Here is a 12,725-nt window from a genome sequence, read left to right as displayed (position 1 = left end):
GTAGGATTTGCAGGTTGGGAAAAACTTCTTGGTTGGAACTTGTGATGCTGTTTGGGCTTTGGAGTGGGCTGAGAACTACACTTTCTGGTGGGGGCAGAAATGGGCTTCTTAGTGGGCTTTTCACTGGGCTCAGAATTGGGCTTTTCCTTGGGCTTCTCTGCTTGCTGGGAAGACCTTGTCTTGGGCTTAGCATAGTCCATGTTCTTGTGGTGAGGACTGGGTCCAGCAGAGTTGGGAGTGGCTTTGGCTTTATTTTTGGGAGTGGGATGCAGAGGCTTTGTTGACTCCCTCTGTGAGTGGCTCATTGTGGGCTGGGATGCAACTTTCCTTGCTTGCATTGCAGGCTGTGTGCTGGGCAGCTTCAAGAAGGGTGCATTGGTTGGCAAGATGACATCATCTTCCTCACTCATGCATTCCACCACGTGTGGCTCTGAAACTCCATGTTCAAAGTATATGTTCATCACATTGTGATTCCTCCTACAGGTCTTACACAGTTTCAGCAAGTCTTTATCAGTCTCCAACTTCCTCAGCCCTTTCTCAAGCGACAGCCAAGGAACCTTCCACCAACATAAACCCCCCCCAGCATATCCCAGTTGCTTATAGTATCCTTTAACAAAAAATACATCCAATGTATCCCCATCCACCCCCACCAACACTTCCGTATTATCTGGTTCGTATATTCTACTTCCTTTCTCATCATTTCTAAAGCTTCCACCATGATGAAAAATGAACGTCATCGGAGGACCCTCCATCTTAGAAGTGCAAGGATCGCCAAACCCTATACAAAAATTAACAAGGAACATGAAAAACACTAAATCATCACCAACACAGACCCTAAACCACTAACCATTACTCCATTAACACAAGCCATACTTAACACTTTTCCTAAGCCAAAAATACAGACTCTTTCCTAATTTACGCATTCACCCGTTCATAAACCCAACCCTGGAATAAAACCCTACACCCTTTTCACTAACAGATTGTTAACGATCACTCAATCAAATAATGCGGAAACTACGGTTTTACACACTTTTACCAGAGGATTTTGGCAACATACAAAAAAGGTTACCTCTTTCTTCGAACGCAGAAACAACACTCTGTTCTTCCCTTCAGGTTTCCCACCGGGCTCCAGAGCAGACGCACCAACAATGCTCCACGCCGACTCCAACGGTTGCGTTCAATGGGGCAGTCTTCTTCGTCTTCCTGTTGCTTGCTTAGGGGGCAGAGAAACAGAGACTCAAGCTTACTTTGAAGAAGAACAACTGAGGTTAAACACCAAAGACACAGTGAAAAACGTTTCACTATCCCCTCAAAACGCAAGCGTTTCATTGCGACACGCTGGAGTGACCAAACGGCGTCGTTTGGTTGGGGTGGGCAGCCAAGTCACACTCCACGTCAGCAGTTTCTAACGGCGACGTCAGTGACCTAACGGAAGGACGAACGTGGTTTCCATTTAAATCTTTCGGGGATTAATTTGATTAAAAAAAACATTCGGGGACGAAAATGAAGATCGGGTGATCTTTCAGGGACTAATTTGAGTATTAACCCTTATTTCAAATTTTATTTATTAAATTTAAAAATAAATAATAATAATAATGTGTAATTTTATTATAATAGATTAATACTGTATCAAAAAGAAAATGTTCACTAATTTTTTAAATTTTCTTCCAATATAGTTTATAATTATCGCATGGCTTTCTATAAAATAGCATTGGAAAAATCATTTTATGATGTACCAGAGCTGACATCTTTCTCCTTTATCCTTTTTTTAGTTTAAGCGGATGGATCAATAATATTGGACTATTGGTTATTTGGTTATCTCAAAGTCCAACTGTAAAAATATATAGTAGAAACCGGTTATGATGTTCCTTTGTATTTGAGCCGAACTTTATTGTATCAATAAAAATTTTATGATTATTATTATGTGAAAATATTTTATTTTAATTTTTAAATAATAAATTATAAGACTTAATTTTTGTATATTATAAAAGTGTTATATTTATTTAAAATATTTTTAAACAAATAAATTATATTTTTTAGACAAAGATTATCACAAAAAAATATTTTTGATATTTTTATTGGAATAGTTACTTTTTTATAAAACTTCAACTTCAAATTATATAATAGGATTAAGTATGATTTTGGTTCTTAAGGTATAAGTCAAAAATTTATTTCGTCTTTAACTTTTTTTTATACAAAATCGTCCATAAGGTTTAAAATCAAGTTTTAAAATAATTATTTTTACTTAAATTTTAAAAATTTTGACCAAATTACCTATAACAAAAATTTTATAAAATAAAAAAAATAATAAGAGAAGGAGAGTATTTCTACTCCTATAAAGGGAAGGGAAGAAAAAAAAAGGAGAAGGGAAGAAGAAGAAGAAAAAGTTATCCATAATCTACATCTGTCTCTTTCGCCACCAAAAATTTAAAACCAAGTTAAATCTTAGAGATGATTTTAAAACCAAATTAAACCTTATGGACCATTTTGTATACAAAAAAAGGTTAGGGACAAAAAAAATTTTTGACCTATACTTTAGAGACCAAAATAATACTTAACCCTATATAGGACTTGTTTGGGTGAACTTCTAAGAAAAGATCTTTTTTTCAGTTATCTTTTTTTAAAAGATCTTATAAAAAAGTAAAAGTAATTTTATATTTGGGTATCTCATGCAAAAAGATCTTTTTATTTATCAATTATGTTTAGATATAACAATATAAAAATAATTTTTTGTTTATTTATTACATAAAAAATATCTTTTTTTTTTAAGAAAAAAAGATCTTTTATAAAAAAGATGTAAATTACAGCTTCTCTAAAAAGATATTTTTCTGATTTTTCTAGTATTTTTACTTTTATTACTCGAAATTTACCAAACACAATAAAAAATAAAAAAAATATTTTTTCATTAAAAAAATATTTTTTATCAAAATAATAATCACGTAATACTAACCGCAATAATGGAAGCAACGCACTTTGATCCTCGTACTTTTTTTATACTAACATAAATGAGCCAACTAATAACAAAGACACATTCCTCTAGGAAACAAATGGTTTAGTGCTGCATCATTGACAATAACAAGGAAATGAGAAAATAAGAAATTAATTTAAAATGCATACAATTCAATTGCTTACCAAGTTCAGCAGTTCATCACTGCTCTCCTGACGAAAGACTCTTCCTTAAATAATCTGAATATCACTTTTTAAAAATCTTCGACTGTTTAATTCATGCGTCTTCTCTTCTATTTTAGAGACACAAATTTTTTTCTAGAGCAGTACGTGCAATTTTCATTAGCTACTCTTCTGATTACAAGAGATACAAGCTATATGACCTAGTGAGCAAGAAGATTTTCATCTTTAGAAATGTCTCCTTTGTCGAAATTGAATTTTCCTTTCGCTAATTAACCGATACTTCCAGGTCCATGGTGGACAATTTTCCTGATATAGTTATCCCTGCATCCATCACTAATGCAGCCCCCTCCAGCCACGCTTATCAGTCCTCCTTCTGTTCAACCATTATCTCAACTACTACCTCACAACATGAGTTGGTTATTCCAAGTTCACCAATTAACTTAAAAAAAATCGTCCAGACAACACAGACCACCACCTTACCTCAAGGATTATCAGTGTAATATTGTTTCTCATGGGAATCTAGATCAGTTTCGACACATCTCACACCATTACTCTCATTTCATATATATCTAATATCGCTGCAATTTTTGAGCCCACCTTCTTCCATCAAGCTGTGAAGTACCTTTAGTGGAGGCAGGCTATAGATGAGGAACTTCAGGCCATGGAGGCTACTAATACTTGGGATTTAGTTCCTCTTCCACCAAGAAAACACACAATTGGATGTCATTGGGTGTACAAATTCAAGTGTAAGGCAGATGGCTCAGTAGAACGCTATAAGGCCCATTGTTGCAAAGGGCTATACGCAGCAGGAAGGCATTGATTTTAAGAACACCTTCTCTCCCGTGGCCAAACTCACCACTGTTAGGGTTCTCCTTTCTTTAGCAGCCATCAACAATTGGTTTTTGTTACAACTAGATGTGAACAACGCCTTCTTGAATGGTGACTTGTTCGAAGAAGTTTATATGGACATGTCTCTTGGTTACAAATCCAAGAACTCTAGACTTGTATGCAAGTTGAACAAGTCCATCTATGGTTTGAGACAAGCCTCAAGACATAGTTCTACAAATTCACTTCAACACTGCTCACTCACAAGTTCAAACAGTCCAGGCGTGATTACTCTCTCTTCTCTTATGGCAGTAGCGATAAGATTGTTTGCTTACTGGTTTATGTAAATGACATAATACTAGTCAGTCCCTCCAAGGATATGATGCATAAGGTGTAGAAATTGTTAGAGACCTCCTTTAAATTGAAGATTCTGGGTGATTTGGAATATTTCTTAGGCTTGGAACTAGCAAGGTCCAGCGATGGAATTGTTTTTAGCCAAAGAAAGTACACCTAAGCATCTTGGAAAACACCAATTTTACATATTCTAAGTCTGTTTCTCTGCCTATGAAGGCTAACCTCAGACTAAGCAACTTCGATGGTGATTTACTTGCGGACCCAACCATCTACTAGAGACTAATAGGGAGGTTAATGTACCACACTATATCCAGTCCGGGCATTACCTATGCAGTGTCTACCCTAGTCAATTCTTGGCTAAGCCTAGAACTGCTCACATTAATGCACTTCACCATATCTTGAGATACTTGAAAGGAACTGTGGGTCAAGGGTTATTATTTTCTGCAAAATCAGAAAAGAGGCTAATGGTTTATGCGGATGCAGATTGGGCGGGATGTCCCAATACTAGGAGAAGCGTTATAGGTTACTGTGTGTTTATTGGGGACTCTCTGATTTTGTGGAGATAAAAAAAGCAACAAACGATTTTTTGATCATCTGCTAAATACGAATACAGAGCTATGGCAGCAGTGGCTACTGAATTGACTTGGTTGACAGGATTCCTCTCTGATTTTCAAATTAAGGCACCATCTTCCATGTTATTTTGTGACTCTATGTCAGCCATTCACATTGCATCAAATCCTACATTCCACGAGAGGGCCAAATATATTGAGATAGACTGCCATTTTATTCGAGAGAAAGTTGCGGCAGGATTCATCAAATTGATCCATGTCCAAACTCAACATCAGCTTGCCGATATCTTCATAAAGCCGGTAATTCCAACCTAGTTCCACAATCTCATCTCCAAGTATGGCATGATTAACATACACCTGCCAACTTGAGGGAGGATGTTATGGATACCTAACTTAATTAGTTAGCAATTACTTAGTCATTCTTCTTACGGACATAACAGTTAGTTATTGCTCTCAGCTCATTGTGTATATATATATACAGATACCTCACTTGTAATTGCAATTTTTTTACTCAATGAGAATCACATTCTTCTTCATTCCCTTTCACATTCCAATAATTCTAAGCCTAGTTAGCATAAAAATTAATGTAACAAGAGAATAATAGAATCCAATGAAAAAAGAAGAATAAACACTTCCATGCATAATCAATAAGAGAGAACCCAACGAGATCCACCAACACATTCTCCTCTACACTAAACCATTTCAATATGGGAGAGCTTCCGCCGGATGACCTAGCTGAGGAACCCATCGACACAGAAGAAGATGACATCTTGGTCTAGTCGCGCTCCAGTTCTGCTATGCCCATAGATTCATGAGGTTTCAGTCCTTGCCGTGTTCAACCTCCTCAAACTTCTTGAACATGAAAATGGCATGTCCATTGCCATTATTGTCCTTGTCGAAGAGCCAGTAATACACGTCACACAAAATCTGAACTAGAATGCCGTCGATTTCAACTCTATCATGGATGGCGTTCTTGATTTGTTAAACTTCCAATTTGGTTAACCGTTTATTTTTTGAATTTATTCCAACAGTGCACGATCTCATCCCACTCATACTTTTTTTTGACAATTTTGAGCTAAATCCAACGTTCTTTTTTTTTAAGCTGATCATTTCTGATATTTCGCATCTCTTCAGAGAGTTAAATTCGTGTATATGTTATTCGCTACACAACAAAAATTTGATAAAAAAAAATTTTTTTTGTACGACGAACACCAATATTTTGGTGGGTAATACTAGGTAGACAAAAAAAAAACAGCCAGAACTTGCCTTATTTAGTATTAATTAATTATCGCAACAATTAATGAATGCTAAATAAGACAAGTTATGGCTGTTTTTGGTTGATTTCCTTTGGTTACCAAACATTTTCGTATTTTGGTTTCGTACACCGATACACCTAATAATTTTCCTATATAGTAATATGAGTATATGTAGATCAATATTTTCTATTTTTCTTTAATCATTTTCAATGACTAGAGTGTATGATTCAAGTAGTTGATTGAGTACACATGTATTATCTCTTAAACACTAGTCTACCAAAAAAGGGGGGAAACTACAAGGATAAAAGTTTAAAATATGAGAAAGATGCCATGTTCTACTGCGAGTTTGGTATTTTTGTGGGTTATCCTTTTTTTCATATATAAAAAATAGTTACTTAAAAAAATTGGCAAATATGTTTGATAAAATAAAATAAAAGGATAAAGTATTAAATTGGTCCCTAACGTTTGAGTTTAATTTTATTTTGATTTTTAAAATTTAAAGTGTCCTATTTGAATAAAAATAAAATTCATTTAGCTTCAACGTAGTCCTACCATAAAATCAATGTTAAATAATTAACGTCACCATTCCACTAAGCCTTAATGTCCTTTCCTAAATAAGAGGTACAAACTCGAGAGGTATAGAATCAGCAGCGGATGCATCACCGCGAGCCACTGACCTTGGTTCAAATACATAAAGAATATATCATCAAGAACTCATTTTCTGCGAAAAAGTTCGATGGTGGCGACGAGGACAAGGCCATCGTCACCTCTACCACGGGGAACTCCTCTCGGCAACCGAAGAATTGAATTATATAAGTTTTTTTCATATATGAAAACCGAGTTTCGTTAATTACTAAATATTGACTTTATGGCAGGACTACATTGAAATTAAATAAAACTTTTTTTTAATTCAAATAGGACACTTTAAATCTTAGAGACCAAAATATGATTAATCCTAAACGTAGGGAACTAATTTAGTACTTTACCTTAAAACAAAAATAATTTAGTTGACTCACTAATTTGTTTAAATAAGTGTTAAAAGGTTTGAATATGTCTTTTGCATACAGCAATTTATTAGACAATAATAATAAACCTTAAAATGAAAGTCTCGTTCGCAACAGTATAAATTAGTTTTTTATTTGTCAGGTTTAGAAATATTGTGAATTTTTTTTAATAAATCGAAGTTATAACAGTAATATTTAATAAATTTACTTTCTAATTTTAAATAATTATAATCTATTCTATTATATAAAAATCGAGTTTCTGCACTTAATAATGTAGCTGACGTGGCATGCTCTGGAGAGTGTTTCCGATTTAATTATTTTAACTCATTCAATACAATTTATTACAATGACTTAATTATATCAACTAATTGATTTGATTAAATATTTAAATATTAATATAATTTATTAAAATTCATATTACTTAATTAATTATACTACATTAATTGATTCGTTATATTAGTGAATTAATTTTTTTATTTATGAAGTCTAAAATAAAATAAATAATTTATTGTTTATTCTAATTAAATTCATTAAATTTAATTATATATTATATATGAATTAACGTTAATTTATAAATTAATTTATATTATAATATCCAATCAAATAAATTGTAAATTACTTTAAATTATATACGCACACGAAAAAATGAATTTAAATGTGGTTTATATAGTATAGATAGTATTTAATTAAGAACGGTGTATTTTTAAGTGTTTTAATTTGACTTAATTATATCAACTAATTGATTTGATTAGATATTTAAATATCAGTGTAATTTATTATAGTATATAATACTTGATTAATTTTACTACATTAATTGTAATTCCTTATATTAGTTAATTGGTTTATTCATTTATAAAGTCTAAAATAAAATAAATAATTTGTTGTTTATTCTAATTGAATTCATTAAATTTAATTATATTATATATAAATTAAAGATAATTTATAAATCGCCTTATTTTTTTAGTCTTTTATATTCCATAGATTTTTAAGTTTTAAATTTTATATTCTCGCTCGTAAGCAAAAGTAATATAAGGCAAAACTTTTTTTATTCTAAACGGAATTATTCTATGTATTATTAACTAATATCGTAATTAGATTTGATTTATTAAAAATATAATTTTATATAACAAATTATTAATTAAACTCATTCTAAACCGTAAGCACAATAAATTAATTTTCTAGGCAGCCCAATGTAGATCCATAATTTATACAACAATTAAATAAAGCATAGAACTTATGAATGGTGATAAAAAGGGAAAAAAAAAGTAAGGCCCACGCTATGTCGGCTTGCTTGCCTCCATTGTATCTTAACAAAACATGGACCTACGGAGACTAATCTCGATTCCAAGTTGAGCAGATAGAAAACCTATCCGAATCTCATACAATTAATTTCAACCCGCACCCAAAGTCCTCTTTTAATCTTTTTGGATCTTCTCTCTCCCAGCAAGCAAGCATATACGCCAGCAATGGAGAATAGCGGCTTGGCACTGGCAACTTCATAATGGCGAAGACGAGAAGATTGGTTGCTCATACGGCGACGTGATGATGACGGGGTTGTGCCGGCGAGGAGGTCGACGACGATTGAAGATACTAATGTGATCAGAGAGGTTAGATAGCGGACCGGCAAGAGGAGACTTTCACTAATGTTGTTGTCGCTCAGATCGCCGTCGCACTGGGACGCTCCCTATCTATAATTGATGGAGGTGAGTTGCTGCAAGGAAGGCATGGATTCAGATCTTATTTTTATACCCTTTTTTTACTCAGTACATTTTGATTTGTCAGTATTTATGATGTATAATAAGTGTTTTATTTTCAACTCAAATCTTTTTTCGTTTTTTAAATCATCAAGACAGATTTTTTCTTCTTTTGGATTATGGAGGATATGTGATTTTTGATGCACTCCAATTTTAAAATGATTTACCAAAAAATATACATCTTCTTACTTGTTATAAAAGCCTAAAAGGTGTGATCCTACAATCTTACCATACGTACTTGCTAGAATTTACATTTGCTTTTATTTTTTTCACTAGAGAAAAATGGTTAGGCAATATGATTTGTTGGAGATAATTGCACCGCCCAAAAAATGTTGGAAGATTCTTGTCAGAGTAATCATACTTTGGTCTTTACCGAATTTCAAAGACCCCAAATCTATTAGCTCAATTGAAATGGTGTTGATGGATGAGCATGTACTTCTAATTTTATTCATACACACAATTTTTTCTCTGTTTCCATACACTTAGTCCCACATTTGTATGATCCTCACCCTCATAATTGTCATAATTTCAACCTCAGCAGTTTCTGCTTTTCTTATGACTATTCGTTTAAAAATAGAACAAGAACAAAACCCAGTTTTGTGTTTTCCTGCAAGAAAACATAAGCTTTTCATCATAAAAAAAAAGATTCTGTAGTCAAAAGCAGATTTAATATATAGCTCATGTTGTATTCGGCCAATAAAGAGAGGGGTTGGGGACTTTTAGCAAGATTTTCATAGACAATTATATAAAATTATAAATTTTAGCTTGCAAAGACATGCACTAATGCCAAGATACATAATCACTAAATAATACAAATTGAATATAAGAGTTTATGCCGACAAAAAATAACAAAGTTTGAGTCGCTCTCGCTTTTACATCATACAAAAAGCATAATGTATATCTTTGATAAGAAATAATACGCACATCACAACAAAATTGAGAATCAAATTATTTCTTACTTTTTTGTTTATTATTCTCATCTTGAAGACTTAAATTTCCTTCTCCCATATGGGTGACAACTAACAAGAGAGGTTTGTATTAGAAAAATTTGTGCCAAGCATTCTCAGGTAGTGTTGACTGTTGGAAATCAAGCAGTATAGCTTCCACTGATTTAACATTCAAAATTCTAGACTAAATCAATCACATTAACCAAAGATGAATATGGAGGGCAAAAAAGAGAGAAACATAATAAGAGCATGACTAATGCATATGCATGTTTGTCGTTAATCTTAACCCTCTTCTAAATAACACTTAATTCTCATGCATGATTATCATCATAATAATTGAAATCGTGTAGCCTAATCCATTTAGCAACTTAAAAGTGGGATTTTGACTAAGTTTTTTGTAGCAAATACCGAAGAATATTACCAACGACTTCTCTTGAATATTCAAAGAGGATGTATGAATTTTCGAGATATAAGAATAGTATGAGGAACAATTTATGCTACGTATAGAGATGCATGTTTCGCCTTTGGACTCTTACAAGATGACAGAGAATTCATGGATGCAATTAACAAAGCAAGCTCGTGGGCCTCAAGATCATATGTTAGGAGGTTATTTGTTATTCTATTAACATCCAACAATATCTCAAAACCAGAACATGTCTGGAATAGATATTGGCATGAACTCTCAGATGATATTTTGTATCGACAGAGAACCGTGATGAATACGAGGGGTGAGTTTTTATTAATTGCAATTATAAAAGTTCTTCATTATTGATCATTTTTAGTTTGATTGAATTTTTACAGTATCGTATGATATGCATAGTTAACCATGTCAGATGATGAGATTAAGCAGTTGTATTTAATGGATATAGACAAGATCTTACATTCTTATGATAAAAGACTATCCTTCTATGCCTTTAGCAACTGAAGTTGATAGTTCTTTGTTAACCGAAATGGTTATCAGGAAAGAGCTAAACTTTAACAAGGATGATTTAAAGAAAAATGCCTCAGACATGTTAGCCGTCGCAACACCTAAGCAGAAATATGCATTCGATAAAATTGTTACAGCTGTGTATTGTGATGAAGGGGTTTTTTTCTTTGTGTACGGTCATGGGGTTACTGAAAATTTTTTTTCTAGAACCTTATGTCTACTGAGATTCGCTCATGGGGTGATATTGTGTTAAACATTGCTTCAAGTGGTATTGCATCTTTACTTCTTCCCAATGGAAGAACGACACACTCAAGGTTCAAAATACCGCTGAATATAACTGATGATTCTGTATGTAACATCAAACCTGGTTCCCTTCAAGTAATGCTGCTGTTGAAAGCCAAACTTATAATTTGGGATGAGGCTCCAATAGTTAGTAGATACTTCTATGAAGCGCTTGATAAATACTTGGGTGATATCATGAGATTTTTTCCAATATATAACAAAGATTTTCCCTTTAGAGGAAAAGTGGTTGTGCTAGGTGGAGACTTTAGACAACTTTTTCCTGTCATTCAACGAGAATCGAGACAATATATCATTCATTCATCCGTGAATTCGTCTTACCTTTGGAAGTTTTGTCAGGTGCTCAAACTAACAAAAAACATGAGATTCTCTATAGGGACGACTGCTTCAGATCAAGATAAGACAGAGCAATTTGGTGAGTGGTTATTGAAAGTTGGTGATGGTCTAATAGGTGACAATATGAATGGTGAATTTGAGATATGTCTTCTAGGAGATATTGTTATTCCTTCTTTGGACCAGGCATTTGATGAGTTGGTTCATTTTTCTTATCCAAATATTTTGGATAACATGTCATCAAATGATTTTTTAAAGCAAGAACTATACTGGCTCTCACGCTGGACATTATTAAAGAAGTCAACAACTATCTGATGGCTATCATTTCTGGAGGAAAAAAATTATATCTTAGTTCGGATTCGATTTGTATGGATGAAGGGAATATGGAGAGTCAGCTAGATTTCTATGATTCTGAATTACTGAATAGCATAAATTGCTCTGATTTGCCTCCACATAAATTAATATTCAAGGTTGGTGTTCCGGTGATGTTACTGAGGAATACTGACAAATCCAATGGTCTTTGTAATGGTACAAGGCTACAAGTTAAAAAATTTGGAAATCATGTCATAGAATGTGAAGTCTTAATGGGTAACAATGTTGGTCATATTGCTTTGATTACAAGAATGAATATGGTAGCAACAAATGAAACCGTCCCAGTTAGATTCTAACAAAAATAGTTTCCATAATAGTATCGTTTGCCATGACAATTAATAAGTCTCATGAACAAACTTTATCTCATGTTGGATTGTACTTGCCCAAACCAATTTTTACACAAGGCTAACTATATGTGGCACTTTTAAGAGTTAAGAGTAAGAGAAATTTAAAAGTTTTACTTATGAATCACGTAGGAATGTCTACAAATTCAATCGTCAACATTGTTTATAGAGAAGTATTTAAAAAAATAAAATTCTAATGTAAATATTTTAATTTTATTTTAAATTATGAATCAATATATAATTATTTTACTTTAAAAAAATATAAAATAATTATTACTCATTATTTTTAAGTTAAACTTTGATTTTGTTAATAATTTTATAAATTTTTAAAAATAATAATTATTGTGTTTTTTTAAAAATATCTAAGCATATAATTTTTTTTATTTTTATAAATTTTTCTGACACGAGTTCATACTTCATACACTAGTAATAATATAAAAGAGGATAAATTTCCGAAATCGCTCCAACTGGTAAACACGCTGACAAAGATATTTTCAATTTTTGTTAAAAACAAAAATAATTTTAAAACGTGATAAAATACTAAATGCTAAATATATATTTTCTTAAAATAATATAAAAATTAAATTTTGATACTTTTTTACAAGTATTA

At 32.6% G+C, this 12,725-nt stretch overlaps 1 protein-coding gene across 1 annotated transcript; it reads left to right on the top strand.

Annotated features, from left to right (window-relative positions):
* The first annotated feature begins 4,925 nt into the window (after nucleotides 1-4,925).
* LOC107616270 (uncharacterized) lies at nucleotides 4,926-11,714 on the top strand. Its single transcript, XM_088499389.1, has 4 exons — nucleotides 4,926-5,177; nucleotides 5,685-5,783; nucleotides 10,708-10,923; nucleotides 10,974-11,714. The coding sequence occupies exons 1-4, from the start codon at nucleotides 4,926-4,928 to the stop codon at nucleotides 11,712-11,714; spliced, it is 1,308 nt and encodes a 435-aa protein (XP_088355515.1).
* The last annotated feature ends 1,011 nt before the right edge of the window (nucleotides 11,715-12,725 follow it).

The sequence above is a fragment of the Arachis ipaensis genome, chromosome B9 (genome assembly GCF_059453495.1).
Source record: "Arachis ipaensis isolate K30076 ecotype BB chromosome B9, ASM5945349v1, whole genome shotgun sequence".
Taxonomy (NCBI): Eukaryota; Viridiplantae; Streptophyta; class Magnoliopsida; order Fabales; family Fabaceae; genus Arachis; species Arachis ipaensis.
The sequence above is the reverse complement of the archived record's forward strand: the minus strand, read 5'-3'. Positions and strand labels throughout refer to the sequence as shown.

What these genes read in the sequence shown, in the direction of transcription:
- LOC107616270 (XM_088499389.1), top strand. Translation starts at nt 4,926, where the DNA reads ATGGCAGCAGTGGCTACTGAATTGACTTGGTTGACAGGATTCCTCTCT. An exon ending in TTGTCCTTGTCGAAGAGCCA is followed by an intron (nt 5,784 to 10,707) that starts GTAATACACGTC and finishes TAATGGATATAG; the next exon opens with ACAAGATCTTACATTCTTAT. An exon ending in CTGTGTATTGTGATGAAGGG is followed by an intron (nt 10,924 to 10,973) that starts GTTTTTTTCTTT and finishes TTTTTTTTCTAG; the next exon opens with AACCTTATGTCTACTGAGAT.